This window comes from Erpetoichthys calabaricus, chromosome 12 (assembly GCF_900747795.2).
Source record: "Erpetoichthys calabaricus chromosome 12, fErpCal1.3, whole genome shotgun sequence".
Taxonomy (NCBI): Eukaryota; Metazoa; Chordata; class Cladistia; order Polypteriformes; family Polypteridae; genus Erpetoichthys; species Erpetoichthys calabaricus.
This window is the reverse complement of record NC_041405.2, coordinates 16055658-16072844: the sequence shown is the minus strand read 5'-3', so window position 1 is coordinate 16072844 and position 17187 is coordinate 16055658. Positions and strand designations below refer to the sequence as shown.

The following is a 17187-nucleotide window of genomic DNA, read 5'->3' as shown; positions in this document are numbered from 1 at the left end:
CAGGGCGCAAGGCAGGAAACAAACCCCGGGCAGGGCACCAGCCCACCACAGGGCCAATGCACCCAACTTGCATGTCTTTGGAGTGTGGGAGGAAACCCACGCAGACACGGGGAGAACATGCAAACTCCACGCAGGGAGTGCGCGGTCATGTCCTGTCCTAACTTTAATCACCAAGGATGTACCACCCGACCCCGCTACCCCGTTTCTTTGATCTGTTGTCCGGGCGCCGAAATCACCATCTTCGACCCCCACACCCACCTCAGTGAAACGATCGGTTGTCCACACACAGAACTCAACAGTGCGAACTACCGCATCACATAAAACGATCAAGTGTCCGCTCTGAAATGAATTGTTAAATGTACGATCATCTCTCTGTTAAGGAGCTCCATTCACCCAGCTGCCTGTGGTGGTCTTAATACGGCCTGCATGTAAGCTCCTAATCTCCTAAACTCCGAGTCTTCTGCGCCAATCTAGCCACCTTTTCTGTAGATATCTATGGCTCGTAGACTCGGCCAACTCACTCATATTATCAAACACGCCCCCTAACCTTTCCTTTTACATCATTGGTTTGGAGGTGGGGCGGGCTTGAACTTCTCAGCGCATGATTGGAAAGTTCTAGTGTTCCCGCCTCGTTTACGATGATTGGTGCTCTGTCGGGAATCGTTCCGAAAGTCATTCATGCAGCTGGCACTTAAAGCAGGTAAGGAGCAACGGTTTTGCTCGATTGGATACTGAAATTAAACGGCAAAAACGTAAGACATCGGTCTGATTAAATGTCCCTCGCGTGTCATTAACGCCTGTGTAGGATGAATGTATCTAGTAAGCATGGCATACGTCATGGACGTGTTGTTCGCTAGAGGTGATCCAGTCAGTGGACACTGTGATGGTAAAGACCGGATCGGCTGCTTGCTCATCCAGTTCGCGTAGCGCAGTACCTTTGCTTTTGGGGAGTGGAGAGGCACCAAGTTAAACGAAAGGCACGAAACAGGTGACTGACGAGCCACGGGATTTGTGCTGAATACAAGCGTTGACTCTTGTGCGATTCGCTCGTGCTTAGGCTTCGCTAGGCTGTCAGTTGTGCGAGTTCGCGCTTACCCAAGCTGTTATTCCTTCCTAAATTCCTCTTCTTAATCTTAAGAGTTATAAGTAGAACAATTTGTGTTTGGAGATTTACGGGATTTTCTCAATGAAAATAAATGCATACTCGGGAAAAGCGTTGTGACTCCTAGGTTTTATTTTTCTTAACCAAACTCTAGTAGCTGTGCCCATGCTGTTCATACTCCAGTTCACATCAAGGGCTTTGCAACGTAACTGGTCCAGATCAACACATTTCTTGGTGTGCACCTAGCAGATGCCCTTAACTCGGTCAATTAACACCACCTATATAGCGAAGAGGGCTCAGCAGTGTATCATCTTCATTCAGCGGCTGAGGAATACAAGCCTATCCCCCATCGATCCCATTCCATCAATCCCTTTTCACCACGTTCTACAGGGGCACCATCGAGAAAGTTCTGAACAGCTGCATCATTGTCTGTTTTGGGAACTGCAGCGTCTTTCACTGTAAGCTCCTACAACGGATCGTGCACAAAGTTGAAAAGATCACTGGGACCTCTCTGCCCTCCATTAAAGACATCTTTATGACGCGTGACATCCGCAAAGTATATAGAATTGTGAAGGACCGTTCCCACCTCTCTTTTAGTCTGTTTGTATTATTAACAATCTGGCAAGAAGGTATTGTAACATCCGAACCATTTCTGGCAGGTTCTGCAACAGCGTCTGCCTCTTGACTGTCCGGACTCTGAACTCTGTGCTGCCCCTGCCCTCAGATCTGTCACTAGCAGCTTACAGTATTTATGTGCAGTATGTTTGTTACAATTAATACTGATGTTTTTTTTTTATTACTAGTTATTCTTGTTACTATTTCAAATTATTACTCTCAATTCACTTTTTATTTATTTATCTATTAATTGTTTAATGTAGTTCTTAACCTGTCTTGCACTTGTCCTGTTTTATGTATATGTTGCACTTATGTCCTGGGGAACGTTATTTTGTGCCACTGTATGTTGCAGTAAGTTGTATGAATGATGTGACAATAAAGCCTCTTGACTTGACTGCTCTAGCCTGCCTTTGTACCATCCACACTCCCCCGTTAGTTAGCCATACAGTTTACCTTATGACTCCATTATATGTCAAAGGATTCACATTTGAGCTCACAGTGCTGGCATTTCCAACAAGTTCATCTTCTAACTGGTTTGCCTATATGCTAAATAACAGATTCAAAATATACCAGAAAAAATAATTGGGTTTATAAAATGATAATAAATAACAGACGGCCAAGAATAATGCAATATTCCATTTTGTTTCACAGTAATACTGTGCAATTCTTTCCCCAAATTGTTTTAAGAAATCCCAGACATGACACTGAGCTAGTAATTTTGGCACTAAGTGAACTTATGTAGGGATGTGTAGATATAATCTAATTCTTTGAAGTGAGACCGATTCTTTTGAGATTGCACATTCCCATTTAGTATAATAAATAATATAAAATATTTTTAATCAGTCTCATCTTTTTTTTTGCTTTCACTTTTTTTTCCCTTTCACTTCCACATCTCCCGGTTTCCTTTTTAACTCTCTGACGAGCCTTTTTGTCTTCTTAGACTGCCGATTTCAAGATGCAGTTCCTAGGCCGTCTGATGATGGACACCCTCAGCACGGTGTCCAACCTTTTCTCTAACCCATACCGAGTACAGGAAGTGCCCTTTTCTGACTATAGGGGGCCTTCAAAGGTTTTGCTGATGGAAGATGGCAAGATTGTACTCTATAGAAATCAGTCAACACAATCATGGGATTGTCTGCTTCTTGTTCATGACAGCAAGCAAAACGTCCAAAGGTAAGGTGCGTCAACTGCTCTGTTCACAGGGAATCAGGTATAGACTGCACGTCTAGTCTATTGGCTTCTAATATGGACAGTGATCATCAAAGTGTAGTCTAGCTGAAGTGTGTCTTGCCTTGAATTTCCACTATGTTTCTAATGGTTATCCACTTTAGTAAAAGGACAAGAGTTTGTGTGTCTGTGTATCTGTGTTTCTGTCCGGTTGCTGTGGCTGTGTTACATGCCTTTTGGTGTGGGATTCGTAAAAGCAGTGCTAATGTCTGTGATGCTCCATCTGCTGGGATGAACAACGTAATGTATTTTTTACTAAATTCTTTACAAAATATGTTTCAGTAGATGGTGTACTGCAAACGATAATGTTGAGGTCTGGATTGCTTACTTAGATTTCAACCTGTCTTAGACGGGTACTACAGTTAGTTATTGTATATTTGGATGATGTCTTTATCTAACACAGATTACAAGATTGGTATTCATTGCAATTTTTTTTTTTTACATTGGAGCACACCAGAAGTGTTTCTTTCACCATTTTGGGGTTTTAGTTACTTGGTGTGCATCCCGGCAGCATTGGGAGTAGGGCAGGAATGAGCTCTTGCCCGTCTACCACAGGGGACACTGACATCCTCACTCACACTCACGCTTAGAGTTGATAAATAGTCTAGCCTGTATGTCTTTTTGAGACAGTCCAAAAAAAAAAAAAAAATCAAATGCACATAGAAGACAAAAGAATGGAAAACTACATTTGGACAGAAAAGAGGCTGGAATTGTATGGCAGGTCTCTGTAGCTGTGAGGCAGCAGCGATAACCCCAGTGCCATGGCGCTTCACTATTGCCAATTGTGTCCATTTAAATATCTGCCTGGCTGATTGCAGTTTATTGTTACTAATCACTCAGTTTTTTTTATTTTATGGCCTCTGCACCATGAGCTACATCACTTACACATGACAGTATAACATATAGTGATGGGAGGTGCTCTAGGCACATTGCAAATACTGTGAGTTGATGGCAAAGGGTTGGGAGTGGAAGCCAGAAGAATGTAAATTCTCAGAATAACTCCTGCCTCACTGTGTGAATCAAAGCAAGCAGCATAATCCACTCATGATGATCAGCACATAATTAAAAATAAATGTATAAATATATATATATATAAACATCTACACGTGGAAGTGTCTGTCTGTCCAGCCAAGAAGTGCGAGGCTGCAGCATGAAGTTCAAAGAGCCGGCAAGGCGCCCCCAAGTTAACGAGTCGGAAGAAGAAAGACATATGAGGCTACAGCATTAAGCTGAAAGAAAGAGACTCTGTCACCAAAGTGAAACCACCGACGAAAGAGATACGAGAGAGAAACTCGATTAGCCGCTGATAGACAAAGGGGGCGAGCACGTCCGCAACTGCATTAGAGGTGTACTCACTTTTGTTGCCAGCGGTTTAGACATTAATGGCTGTGTGTTGAGTTATTTTGAGGGGACAGCAAATTTACACTGTTATAGAAGCTGTACACGGACTACTTTACATTGTATCAAAGTGTCATATCTTCAGTGTTGTCCCATGAAAGATTTAATAAAATATGTACAAAAATGTGAGGGGTGTACTCACTTTTGTGAGATACTGTAAGTAATAAGTGGTGGTTGTGTAAATGTCATTATTTTTAATTTGCCTTAAATTCTTCCATGGAGACATCAGCTGGTGTCTCTACTGACCGTTTCCTTCCTTCTGCAGGCTCTTCCAAGTCCCCAGTGAAGGAGATGCACGGAATTGGTTTGCCCAGTATTCCACAAAGCTGCGCCCTTTCTATGAAAGTTCTCCTTTGCCCCTCCGCACAGAGACCCTCCAACAGATTACGGATTGTCTACGCAACCACCCTGACTGGTCACCTGCCCACATTGCCGTGGAGACGGGACAGAGGGAATGTCTGAAGCACAATCATGTGATGAGGTGAGTTTGGCTCCTTAGATGGACGTGGAAGGCGATTTTTTTGATATTACCTAGCTGTATAGACATTTGTAATTTTCAAACTGTGAGACATTTTTAATATTGCAGTTTTCATGTAGCGAGTGTTTTTTGGCAGTATAGCTCTCTTATTTGTATTTTTTATTCTTTTATTTATTTATAAACATAGCTAGAAATCTGCAAGAGCAGAATAAATGGATAGCTTATCTTAAATAGTCTTTTATTCCTGAGCTTTATCTTGTATATAAACGTCTACGCATGGAAGTGCGTGTTTCTCTCTGTCCAGCCTGGAAGTGCAAGGCTACAGCATGAAGTTCAAGGAGCCAGCAAGGTGGCCCCAAGTTAACAAGTCTGAAGAAGAAAGAAGTGCGATGCTACAGCATGAAACTAAAAAAAAGCGACTCTGTCGCCAAAGTGAAATGGCCGACGAAAGACAAACTCGCTTAGCTGCTGATAGACAAGGGGCCCTGAACACGACCACAAAGCCAAACTGCTGACTCTGCATTTCCATTTTTTTTCTGATGATTTCAATAGTTTCTAGGAGTCTGGGCTTTTTACAACACGGGCTAACATAGCTAGTATCTAATAATTTTCCTGTGATGATGATACCTGCAAGGTGTTGAGAGCTCAGGAATAAATGACTATTTTAAGATACATGATTTATTTTTTTCTCCTTTTGTGGATTTCTAGCTATAAATATGGAAACTGTGTCACAGATCTCCCTTTTATTTGTATTACCTTCAGGCAAGAAGCAATTCAATGTATTAGATGATGGGAATCTTTGGCTGTCTGAGAAGTTCATATTATTGCCTTTGATTCCTGTATGTCTAATCATTTTTCCTCTGATGATAACACCTTGTAGGTGTTGAAAGCTCGGGAATTAAAGACTATTTTAAGATACGTAATTAATTTTCTCCTCCCTTTGTGAATTTGTAGTTATAAATATGCAAACCGAATCACAGACCTTCACTTCTGTTTAGAAACATCTAGGCAACCACTTCAATCCAGAATATAAGCAAAGGATACTTAAATAACAGCCTATCTTTAACATTCGCATGTTTAACTTTTGCTACTTCAAGCATTCACGCAATTTTATTAGTAACTTCATCTTTACTTTTACGCTGTTTTTGTGGCTATGTGCATTACAGAAAAAATGAGAGGCAAACTGCATGCAAGTATGGAGAGTGGCTAGTATACTATAAGGCACTTCAACGGTCCCTTGTAGAGTAAAGAACATCCGGTACATTATTTGCATATTTTCATTGATTTATTTAAAAAAACATCACATTTCGTGTTCCAGTAATGCCCCCAGAGTAGTGAAAGTCCTTTGGACTCTAAATCCAAGCATGCAAAGTCGGTGATGTGGCTTAGTGAGAAAATAATGATGTTACGTAAACTTTGTGCCAGAATGTCAGTACCTACTGTTGGCTAGGAGTTTGGTGTTAATGAATCAATGGTTCATTATATCTGCAAAAAAGAGAAAAGTACAGAATGGTTAGTGACTTTGAAGCTACCGATTCCATCATTGATCACAGCCCCAAGGCTAGACGTCAAACCACTTCTGCTATACCCCCATACTCCGTGATCTGTAAGGATTTGCTTCAGTACACAAAGCAGACATCGCTGAAGGGTTACTTTAAAGTGGTTTTTCCTTCACAATCTTCAACATCATCCACTAGATGTGAAAGACAGGGTGTTGGAGGTGACATTGCCTGTCTCTGCATCTTCCGATAGCAATGACTAAAGTTGTTTTTATTGAGGTGTTGGCAGAAAAGGTCACAGAATTATAGAGAATGAGTAGCGAGAAAAACTGTTTTACATGCTACCAATTTTGTTTTGGGTACTGTTATTTCATGGTGACCATGTTATGAAAAGTGCATATTAGCAGAAATGATGTTTGTGTTATAAATAATTATATGCAGAAAAGTGTATTTTGAGCAATCTCTAGTGAAACATTACAGTGGGAACCTAACCTCCTACTTCCCATAGGTTCAGTGTTAACATTCGTATCTTCACTTCATTGTCTAGAAATGTGTCCCTTGTAAAAGCTGAGGATTGACTATATTTAAATAAGTGCTTAATTTAATGGGGAAATATGGTAACTCAGTGGTTAGTACTGGTATCTCACAACTCCAGAGGTTTTGATTCAAATTCCAAACCTAGTCATGATCTGGGTGAAGCTTCACGTTCTCCATAATTCTGCATGGGTTTTTGTCTGGCTACTCTGATTTTTATCTATCATCTCATGTTTGTTACTTTCTTTTGTTGCTCTAAATTGATCCTGTTTGGGTACCTTTTCTGTATACCCTGCAATAGTCAGGGATCCTGTCCAGGGTTGGTTCCCATCTTTTCTTTAGCAGGAAGCACTTCAGCCTATAAGGTGTGAATCCACTAAATGGAAGCCTCAGGACTGGATCCCCTCACATGAATTCTCACCAAACACGAGAGAGCACACGGCACCCTGGGATTCCAAAGAAAAACCTTCAGAATGCTAGAGGATATCCAACAGAGGTGTCTGACCATTCCGTTGTGGAGGTCGAGAGGCTTAAAGACTTTCTGGGTGGCAGCATATACTTCCTAAACCTTAAATTATCATGCAAGGGATTTTTTGCCAACCACTAGAGAGCTTCATATAAGCCAGTGGTTCTCAAACTGTAGGGTGGGCCCCCCTAGTGGGGTGCGAAGATTTGAAAAAAAGAAAACAAGAATCGAAAATATGAAAAATACATCTATTGAAACCAAAACAAATTAACTTAAACTACATTCTGATACTAGAAAAATAAATATAGAGTTAGATAAATGTCGATAAAAGTTAAGTAGGTATAACAAAATATGCGTCTATGATATATCATTAATTAAAAAAGAACAAATTGGTATTAGTGGGCTCCTTTCAAAAAAACGTTAGGGGGGCGCAATTAAAACTGTTATGAAAACTCGGGTCGCAGATACTTAAAGGTTGAGAAACGCTGATATAAGCCATGAATAGAATTAGTGGGACAATGTTGACCTTTTTTAAGAAAAATGGGCAGCTGAAGAGCTGTAATGAAGACATAGCCCTCTTAAGGCTGACTGCTTGTTACTCAAGGATTTAGATATACCAGAGGGCTCTAGAAGGAGCATGCACCTGATTTATGTTCAAGCCATACAGGCCACCCTCACTCTCAAGGTTAACTTCACCTGCTATTTAAAAGTAGTCTTAGCATGGATGAAGGGGTTTAGAGTCAGAATGAGAATTAGGTTGAAGGTTTACTAGTAGGAGGAAGCAAGGTCAGCCTTCAATAAGAGAGAGACGCAAAGAAAAAGAGAGATGGGAAAATGGACCAGTGTTAGATCGAAGTTCAAACACGTAGATGAAAGTGCAGTAGGGCAACCATGTTTACTTTTTCTTTAATTTTCTTTGAATGTTATTGTGCTAAATAAACCCAATTCTCTTGAAAGGTCTTTATACTGAGATAATAGAATCCAAGCTGGTGCTGTCTTCATTTTCTTTTTTTTTTGTTCAGTCATAACTTACTCATGATCACACAGGGACTCCATTTATCTCTCTTACAGTCAGATCAACAGTCGGGACAATGAGAGTGGTTGCACCCCTCTGCATTTGGCTTGCCAGAAGGAGGACCTCCTTTGTCTCCGTGAGCTCTTGGAGGACTGCCAGGCCAGGCTGGATGTAGTAGATAAGAATGGGGAGACGCCGTTTCACTATGCTGCTTGTCAGGACAACCGTGAGGTCATGAAGGTATGACTTCCCTACTTTTGTCTCTTCCACTCACCACTTTGTTTTTTTACTTTATCATATACGAAGTATAGGGAAAGTATTGTAGCCATCCAAAATTCAATCTCGAGATTTTGATGAATCGTAATGTTTTAGACCTCCCTGAGTCTGATTTACTTTCTCGTAGGGAAAGTTTTGTAACCATCTAAAAATTCAATTTTGAGATTTTGACGAATCTTGATGTTTTAGACCTCGCTGAGTCTGAAAATACCATTTTTGGAATTACGTCTGATTTGTCTGTCTGTGTGTGTATGTAAACATGATAACCTGAGTACGTTTTCAGTTAGGTCAACCAAATTTTGCAAACAAGTATTAGGTACAAAACGTAGATTTCAATCAACTTTTGAGCTATTTCCGCTAATCAGAAGTGATACTTTTTTGTTCATGCAGCTACAGAGTTCGATTTTATTCAACTTTACTTTTATAATAATTGTTCAATATATTATTAATTTGATTTGATTTTTTGTTGACGGTTCTTTAATGTACATAATATAAAAATATAATCATTGTCTTGCGCTTTACTCTTCAAATATCCATCACCATATCTGAGTATATGAGAAAATCTAGGGGAGACCACTCCTGATTTTTTATTTTTATAGTAACTGTAAGGCAGGCAATGATAATAATGATTTGCTGTTATTGTGTATGTGTGTGTGTGCGTGTTTTCCTTGGTCTTGTGCAAATTTCTCACAGTGCTAGGAGGTCCTATCAAGTTGTTCAGACGTCTTTCAACAAGCTTCCCTTTTGGCAAGTTACCTCTGAATTATAAATGAGGGTGACATTTGTTAATTGATTTTTTTGTGAATTTACATCATGTGGTACAGGTACACCAGTCACCTCATTAGGCTCACGGCTAGTTTTTCTATCCACAGGTCATAAGGCTACTTGGTGTTTCTTGCTGCAGTCATTTAATGTGTCTAATGTGTGGCATTGTACAGTATGTGTTGTCTGTTTTTGGAATTGCACTACTGCCATTTGTCTGAGGAAACATGCAAGTAAGAATCTTATTATTGTCGACACTTAACTTGAAACTGAGCCATCTCACCTTTTATGGTGACTCTCATTGTGTTAGTTTAAACTAACTGTAGCATAGCTTTTAAGCTTGCATATTTTACCAATGTAGTGCAGGCAGGCTAAATTAATTCTTCAGGGTCAAATAAGTAGCAGGAACTGAATGGCTGGTGTGGAAGAACTATACTAGTCACCCCAACTGGGTGGCCTGTTTTCCTTATCTACATTGAGGAAAATAAGCACAGGCAGAAGGAAGTGTCAATCAGTTTTCCTTTATTTTCCAAGTCTTGGAAGAGGTAATGCTCATTCACATATAAATCAGTAAAGCAATAAAGGAAATTGTTACAAAGAGGAACCTGTGCTGCATCCTTTTATACACTCCAAAATCAGATTTCAGGTCCCTCTCATAACATAAGCTCTAATACACAGTTGCTAACTGGATATAGCAGAACGGAGATACCTTAAAAGGTCACTATCAACCTGATCCACTTGGCCGGATGGCCTTCTGTCAGTTTTATTAGTCTAAAAGTTCATAACCTTAAGGTGCTAAAGTACACTGTCTTCATATAACTCTTGTACGCCCACACAGCTTCGTGCTTATCCTGCATAATTAAGTCAACCACAAGTTCCTCTTTCTCTCTTATTATGACTTGTCAACCACAGACAAGTCAAGCAGTTAAGTGTCTTAGCAAGCACGTCCTAGAAGAAAAGCTTTTATTTGTTGAAACCGTGCTGTCACTGGAATACTAAATAATAAAACACACTTAACTGCCCTTTTCTTACTAGTTCAAACCCCTTTGTTACAGCAAACACCAACTTCTACCTCAGCTTTTAAGCATAAGCTCAGAAAAGCAGAGACTCAGCATAAACCCAATCAGCAATGTAGCTGTTTTTTTCTTGTCGTCAGCACACCTACATGTCATGTGCCCACCAAACCGGTGCACTGGTTGTGTGCCTGCTTCAGTGCCACTTCAGTGTCTGAGCGGTTAACCACTTTCTTTCTCTGATACTTTTCCACAGAATTGTCAGTGAGTCAGCACCTACAGTGGATTTGGAAAGTGTTTAGGCCTCTTTACTTTCTGCACAGTTCATTGTGTTGTAGATTTAATATTAAATGCATAGATTTGCCAATTTTATCCATTAGTTTATACTCAACAATCCATAATGACAAAGTAAAAACATGTTTTTAGAAAGGTTTGCATATTTAATAAAAATCAAAAAGTAAAATCTCTTCATATATGTTTTCAAGCCCTTCTCCTGTGGCGCTCTATAGCAAACAGAATGCACTTAAGCACAATTTAGTTACCCTTAAATGTGTTGTGGACCACCAGGGGGTGCACCTGCTGGCCACCCCGACACACACAGGCAGGCAGAGACATAAGTTCCAATCCAGCACACACGTTTCATTTCGGCTGTGGGACACGTTTTTGTCTCGTCTGCCTAGCAGCTAAACAGTACAATTAAGCAGCACCAAAGCACAATAAGCAGTCCTTTTACTGTCTTCTCTCCTTCTGCCTCCACTAGTCCCACAGACTTTTTCCTTATACCTCCAGACTCAGGCTGTATGAGTTGTGGCAGCTGGCCACTTTTATAGAGCACCCAGAAGTGCTCCAGGTGTCCAGAGACCTTCTTCCAGCAGCATTTCCGGGTGTGGCGAAAGTGCTGCAATACAGGGCTCCGAAATATCTACAGTGCCCACGGAACCCAACAGGGCTGCGCCAAACTACATCTCCCATGGAGCCTGTGGGAGTCCAAGGCACAGCTGCAACCCAGTGAGACTGCCATCTATCGCTCCGGGGAAGGTATTGCTTCGAAAGTGTCCTGTCCTCTGGTCCTTCCAGTATAGAGATGTCCCAGCCGGGTAAGGGCCCTGGCCACCCACCACAGTGTCTAGAACTTCATTGGGGTTTTGCATTTTTAATAATTTTTCAAATCTTTCTGAAAACATGTTTTTACTGTGTTATGAAGGGTTTAAAGGGTAGATTGACAGGGAAAAATGGCAAATGTATGTATTTAAAATGAAATCTTCAATAAAATAAAGTGTGCAGAAAGTGAATGGGTCTAAATGCTTTGTGAATCCACTGTGTGATTTCCCATTGGGATTAATAAAGTGTCTGTCTGTCTGTCTGTCTGTCTGTCTGTCTGTCTGTCTGTCTGTCTGTCTGTCTGTCTGTCTGTCTGTCTGTCTGTCTGTCTGTCTATCTATCTATCTATCTATCTATCTATCTATCTATCTATCTATCTATCTATCTATCTATCTATCTATCTATCTATCTATCTATCTATCTATCTATCTATCTATCTATCTATCTATCTATCTATCTGGTGGCACTCATGAGGTCCTGTGTTCCTTCTCGACCAATGCTAATGAACTTTGTCTTTGCATGGCATCAGATCTCAATTCCGGCTCTTTTCATGTATCGTTCCTAGCTGATGGAAGGAGCTTCCCACCTCTTTCTGAAATATGTTTAATGGATAATGGTTTTAATGTGTGAATCTTTGTAACAAAGAAAGGAGTAATTGGTCTTGTGTCCTTCAGTTTGGATCAGCTTAGAGCTACACACTTGAGAAGGTTAACTTTGTTACCTTATTCTGTAACACTTGTTTTGAAATCAAATGTTACTGTATTATATTTAACCTATTTTTTAAGTCACTTTGGATAAAAGCATCTGCTAGGAGAATGAATGTAATGCACATATCTTTCATCCTTTTTATTATTTGTGCTTACTCGTTGTCTTATTTTCTTATGGCAGATCCTGTGCTCCCACACATCCCAAGGCATCAACCAGTTAAGCAACAAGGGGGAGACACCACTTCATGTGGCCTGCCGCATGGGTAAGGCAGATACTGTCCGTGCACTGCTGAACAGTGGGGCCCTCAGCAACATGATGGGAGGACATGGCTACCCCATCCACTCCGCTATGAAGTTCTCATCCAAAAGGTATGTGATACATTTTTGTGCACAAGTTAATCTCTGAAGTAGTTTATGAGGTGAAAGACATGCCAGATATTTTTTTTCTTTTAAAGTTCACTATTATTGCAATAAGGTTACTTCATTACTAAGCTTTTGCAAACTGACCTGAAATTATTATTACTATATTTTTATTTTCTTGTATACAAAGTATAGAGAAAGTATTGTAATCGTCCAATTCGACCTCGAGATTTTGTTGAATTTCGACGTTTTAGACCTCCCTGTGTCCGATTTACTTTCTTGTAGGGAAAGTATTGTCAAGTCAAGTCAAGTTGGGGAGCATGCACTGGTACAATTTTGTTGCCGCACCCACTACATGATGAAACAACTAATCATGAGTTCACGGTTGCCATCACAGTTGGCAACCCCCCAGGCAGACATGCGGTCTAGTCCCACCCTCAGGAAATGACCCTCTATCTGCCGCAGCCAGTTGTTACGTGGGCGACCCCTTGGCCTGGTTCAGCCACTCGGGTCCCCAACAATGAGGATCTTATGAGCTGGATCACCCTCTGGGAAACGTGCCATATGGCCATAGTGCCGTAACTGACGCTTCCTCACAATGCAGGTAATGTGCCTCATTCGGGACTCCATGAGCAACACAAAGTCAAACCAACGGTACCCAAGCTCTCTCCGAGGAGACACAGTATCAAAGGAGTCCAGTCTTCATCTCAGGTCACTGGATAGCATCCATGTTTTGCAACCATATAGCAAGACAGGAAGCACCAGGACTCTAAAGACTTGGACCTTCGTCCTTTTGCATAGATATCGGGAGCGCCACACACCCCTTTCCAGCGACCTCATGACCCCCCCATGATCTCCCAATCCATCTACTGACTTCATAGGAAGAGTCACCAGAGACATGAATGTCACCGCCAAGGTAAGTAAACCTCTCAATGAGATCTACACTCTCTCCGCAGACAGACACACTGCTGATGGCTGTGCCCAAGAGGTCATTAAAGGCCTGGATTTGCACGGAAAGTATTGTGATCATCCAAAAATTTGATTTTGATGAATCTCAACGTTTTAGACCTCCCTGAGTCCAAAAATACAATTTTTGGAATTACATCATGTGTCTGTCTGTATCTGTGTATGTAAACACGATAACTTGAGTACACTTTCAGTTAGATCAACCAAATTTTGCAAACAAGTATTCGGTACAAAACAGATTTCTGTCAACTTCTGAGCTATTTCCACTAACCGGAAGTGGTACTTTTTTATTCATGCAGCTGCAGAGTCTGATTTATTCATCTTTACTTTTATAAGAATTGTTCAGTATATTATTAATTTGATTTGATTTGTTGTTGATGGTTCTTTAATGTACATATTATAAGAATATATTCATTGTCTTGAGGTTTACTCCTCAAATATCCATTCCCATATCTGAGTATTCAAAAAAGTCTAGGGGAGATCTCTACTGATTTTTTATTTTTATAGTAAATGTAAGACAAGCAATAATAATAATGATTTGCTGCTGTTGTGTATATGTGCGTGTTTTCCTTTCTTGTGCAAATTTTGTTTCTCGCAGTGCTAGGAGGCCCTATCAAGTTGTTGTGACGTCTTCCAACAAGCTTCCCTTGTGGCAAATTACTCTTGAATTATAACTGAGGGTTACATTTGTTAATTGATTTTTTTCTGAATGTACATCATGTGGTACAGGTACACCAGTCACCTCATTAGTGGTATTGGTACCTTTTTATTCATGCAGCTGCAGAGTCCGATTTATTCAACTTTACTTTTATAAGAATTGTTCAATATATTATTAATTTGATTTGATTTGTTGTTAGTGGTTCTTTAATGTACATAATATAAAAATAAAATCATTGTCTTGTGGTTTACTCCTCAAATAGCCATCCACCATATCTGAGTCTACAAGAAAGTCTATGGGAGACCATTCCTGATATTTTATAGTGTGGCCACTTTGTTAGGTTCCCCTGCCTATTACTGGGTAAGACTCCCTCTTGTCTTCAGAGATGCCTGAATTCTCCAAAGAATGTGTTCAGCATGGTGTCTGAAGATATTCAAATGTGCCCCAGTATTATAACACATAATTCCTGGATGTTTTTAGCTACCTGATCATGCTGAAAACACGCCTTTCCACCTAGAATCTATTGGATTGAGACTTGGGTTTCATTAACTGGTTCAGGTACCAGCTTGAGATCATGCATGCTTTATGACAATGTCTCATTATCCATTTGAAAAAAGGGTTGAATGTGGTTATGAAAGGAGGCATGTGGTCATCAAAAAGGCTGAGGTGCACTATGACATCCTGGTGACCTCCTGGTCCCCACACTACCTACCTACCTACCTTTACCATTGACACATATGGAATTTTGCCAAATTCTGGCCTTGCCATCTGTATGACATAGTAGACAACATTTTTCCATTCTTCAGTTGTCCAGTTTTGGTTATCACATGCCCACCATACCCACATTCTCTCATTCTTATGTGACACTAGTGGAACCTGGCAGGGTCTTTTGCTGCTTTAGGCCATCCACTTCAAGGTCTGATGTGTTGTGCATTCAGAGATATCCTTCTGCACATCACTATTACAATGAACTGTTATTTCAGTGTTTTTGTCCTTTCTTTGGAACTAGAAACGGGTTGACTGTTCTTTTTTATTAAGAGAACTGACACTTATTGACAGGCTCTAGAGCCTGCAGTGTGTAAAAAAAATCCCAGGAGGACAGCTGTTCTTAAGATCTTATATTCTTTTAGGGTGAGGATACTGGGGGATTAACTCAGAAAAATTAACAGACCCCTCAGAGATAAGGAGAGTGACCAGTTATTGTGGAGTTTAGCTACAATTTTTTTGAACACATTTTGCAGTTGACAGGGCTCAATATCCTGTTGAAAGAGGCCACTACCATCAGGGAGTACCTTTGCCATGAAGAGGTGTACATGCTCTGTAACAACATTTAGGCAGGTAGCATCCACACGAATGCCAGGACCCAACATTTCCCAGAAGAACTTTCCCCGGAGATTCACACTACCTTCACACTGCTTCTGCTGGCTTGCCTTATTCCCATAGTGCATCCTGCTCCTCTCTCTTCTCCAAGTAAACAAGGCACACCTCTAGGCTTTCCAGATGACCTAAAAGAAAACACAATTCTTCCTAACAGAATGATTTACCTTGGTTGATTTTTTTTTATTTTTATGGTTATGAAGATCATTTAACTTACCTTCTACGAGCAGCAGGGGAAATTAGTTAGTACTGAGGTTTATGCCAGCCACTGATGTAACTATGCGATTTTATTTGTGCAAACACGTATCTTGCTGTTATTTTAATGGCAGTGTTTTTTGCTCTCTCAAGGCAAATTTAAAACATTTAATTAGTAAAGGACACAGAGAATGGTTCTGATTTTTTTTGTTTAAATACCCACTCCAGAAAATTCACTAATGCTTTTTCAATGGAAGTTTTTTCAAATTTGATAAATAATGTATGTACAAGGTGTTCTGCTCAGTATATCTCAATGAAAATTGAACTTTCCTGAATTGGGCCACTGAGAGCCAAGTTATTTCTTGCTGACAGACAGACAGACAGTCATGACGATGATAGTCGGTGCTTTTGCCATGTAAATGTATCTAAAAAATGAATGAGAGAAAAATTACAGAACATGCCAACTTGGTTTTTGGTGGAAACTCATCATCAGAGCAAAAAAATATAATTCAAGGCCACATGTATCTTGTAAAAAGACAAAATATTTAAAGTATTTGAAAAAAACGGCATCATGTTTGTTGTACTCTTGATCAGTGAGTATATAGAAACGATATCATAAAATATTGAGTAGTAAAACATTCATTAAAAAGACCAAACCAGGTGGGTCAGTTTAAAAAAGACCAGGCCCTACCTCTAACTGGAGTATATAAATAAGAAACAACCGCAAATCTGTCAGTCAGTCAGTCATTATCCAACCCACTATATCCTAACATAGGATCACGGGGGTTTGCTGGAGCCAATACCAGCCAGCACAGGGCGCAAGGCAGGAACAAATCCTGAGCAGGGCGCCAGCCCACCGTAGGGCACACACACACCAAGCACACACTAGGGACAATTTAGAATCGCCAATGCGCCTAACCTGCATGTCTTTGGACTGTGGGTGGAAACCGGAGTACCAGGAGGAAACCCACGCAGACATGGGGAGAATCTCCACGCAGGGAGGACCCGGGAAGCAAAGCCAGGTCTCCTTACTGCGAGGCAGCAGCCGCAAATCTGATTTCGTTATTACATTTTGTAAAAAAGCCAACTGATGGGAATAGAACATTAGCCCTAAGATGTATTAAATAAATGTTTTCTCAGTTTTATGTCATTTTTGTAGTAACCCGTTTTTGTTTTTATTATCTTTTACTAGATAAAAAAATAATTTGGCAGCAATACAAGTTTTTCCAAAATTTCTAAAAAAAAGTTCAGAAGCAGCCGTTTAAGCACTTTTGGTTATGTCTTCTCCACAGCTGTGCTGAGATGTTATTGGATGCTGACAGGAAGCAACTTCTCTTTGAAGATCCCCTTTATGGCGGAACACCTTTGCACTGGGCAAAAAACAGAGAGGTAGGATGGGAACGGTTTATCCAGCAAGCATATTGGCTAAAGAGTTTCT

The 17187-nt window shown here is 40.4% G+C and overlaps 1 protein-coding gene across 2 annotated transcripts in view; it reads left to right on the top strand.

Annotated features, from left to right (window-relative positions):
• The first annotated feature begins 608 nt into the window (after positions 1–608).
• Positions 609–17187, top strand: part of pla2g6 (phospholipase A2, group VI (cytosolic, calcium-independent)) — a 47854-nt gene continuing 31275 nt past the window's right edge. For both annotated transcript variants that reach the window (XM_051934427.1, XM_028816699.2), the window contains exons 1-6: positions 609–700; positions 2658–2890; positions 4608–4823; positions 8391–8574; positions 12375–12562; positions 17042–17138. In XM_051934427.1, coding sequence (XP_051790387.1) covers positions 2673–2890; positions 4608–4823; positions 8391–8574; positions 12375–12562; positions 17042–17138 — 903 coding nt within the window. In that variant the 5' untranslated portion in view covers positions 609–700; positions 2658–2672. The remainder of the gene's footprint in view (positions 701–2657; positions 2891–4607; positions 4824–8390; positions 8575–12374; positions 12563–17041; positions 17139–17187) is intronic.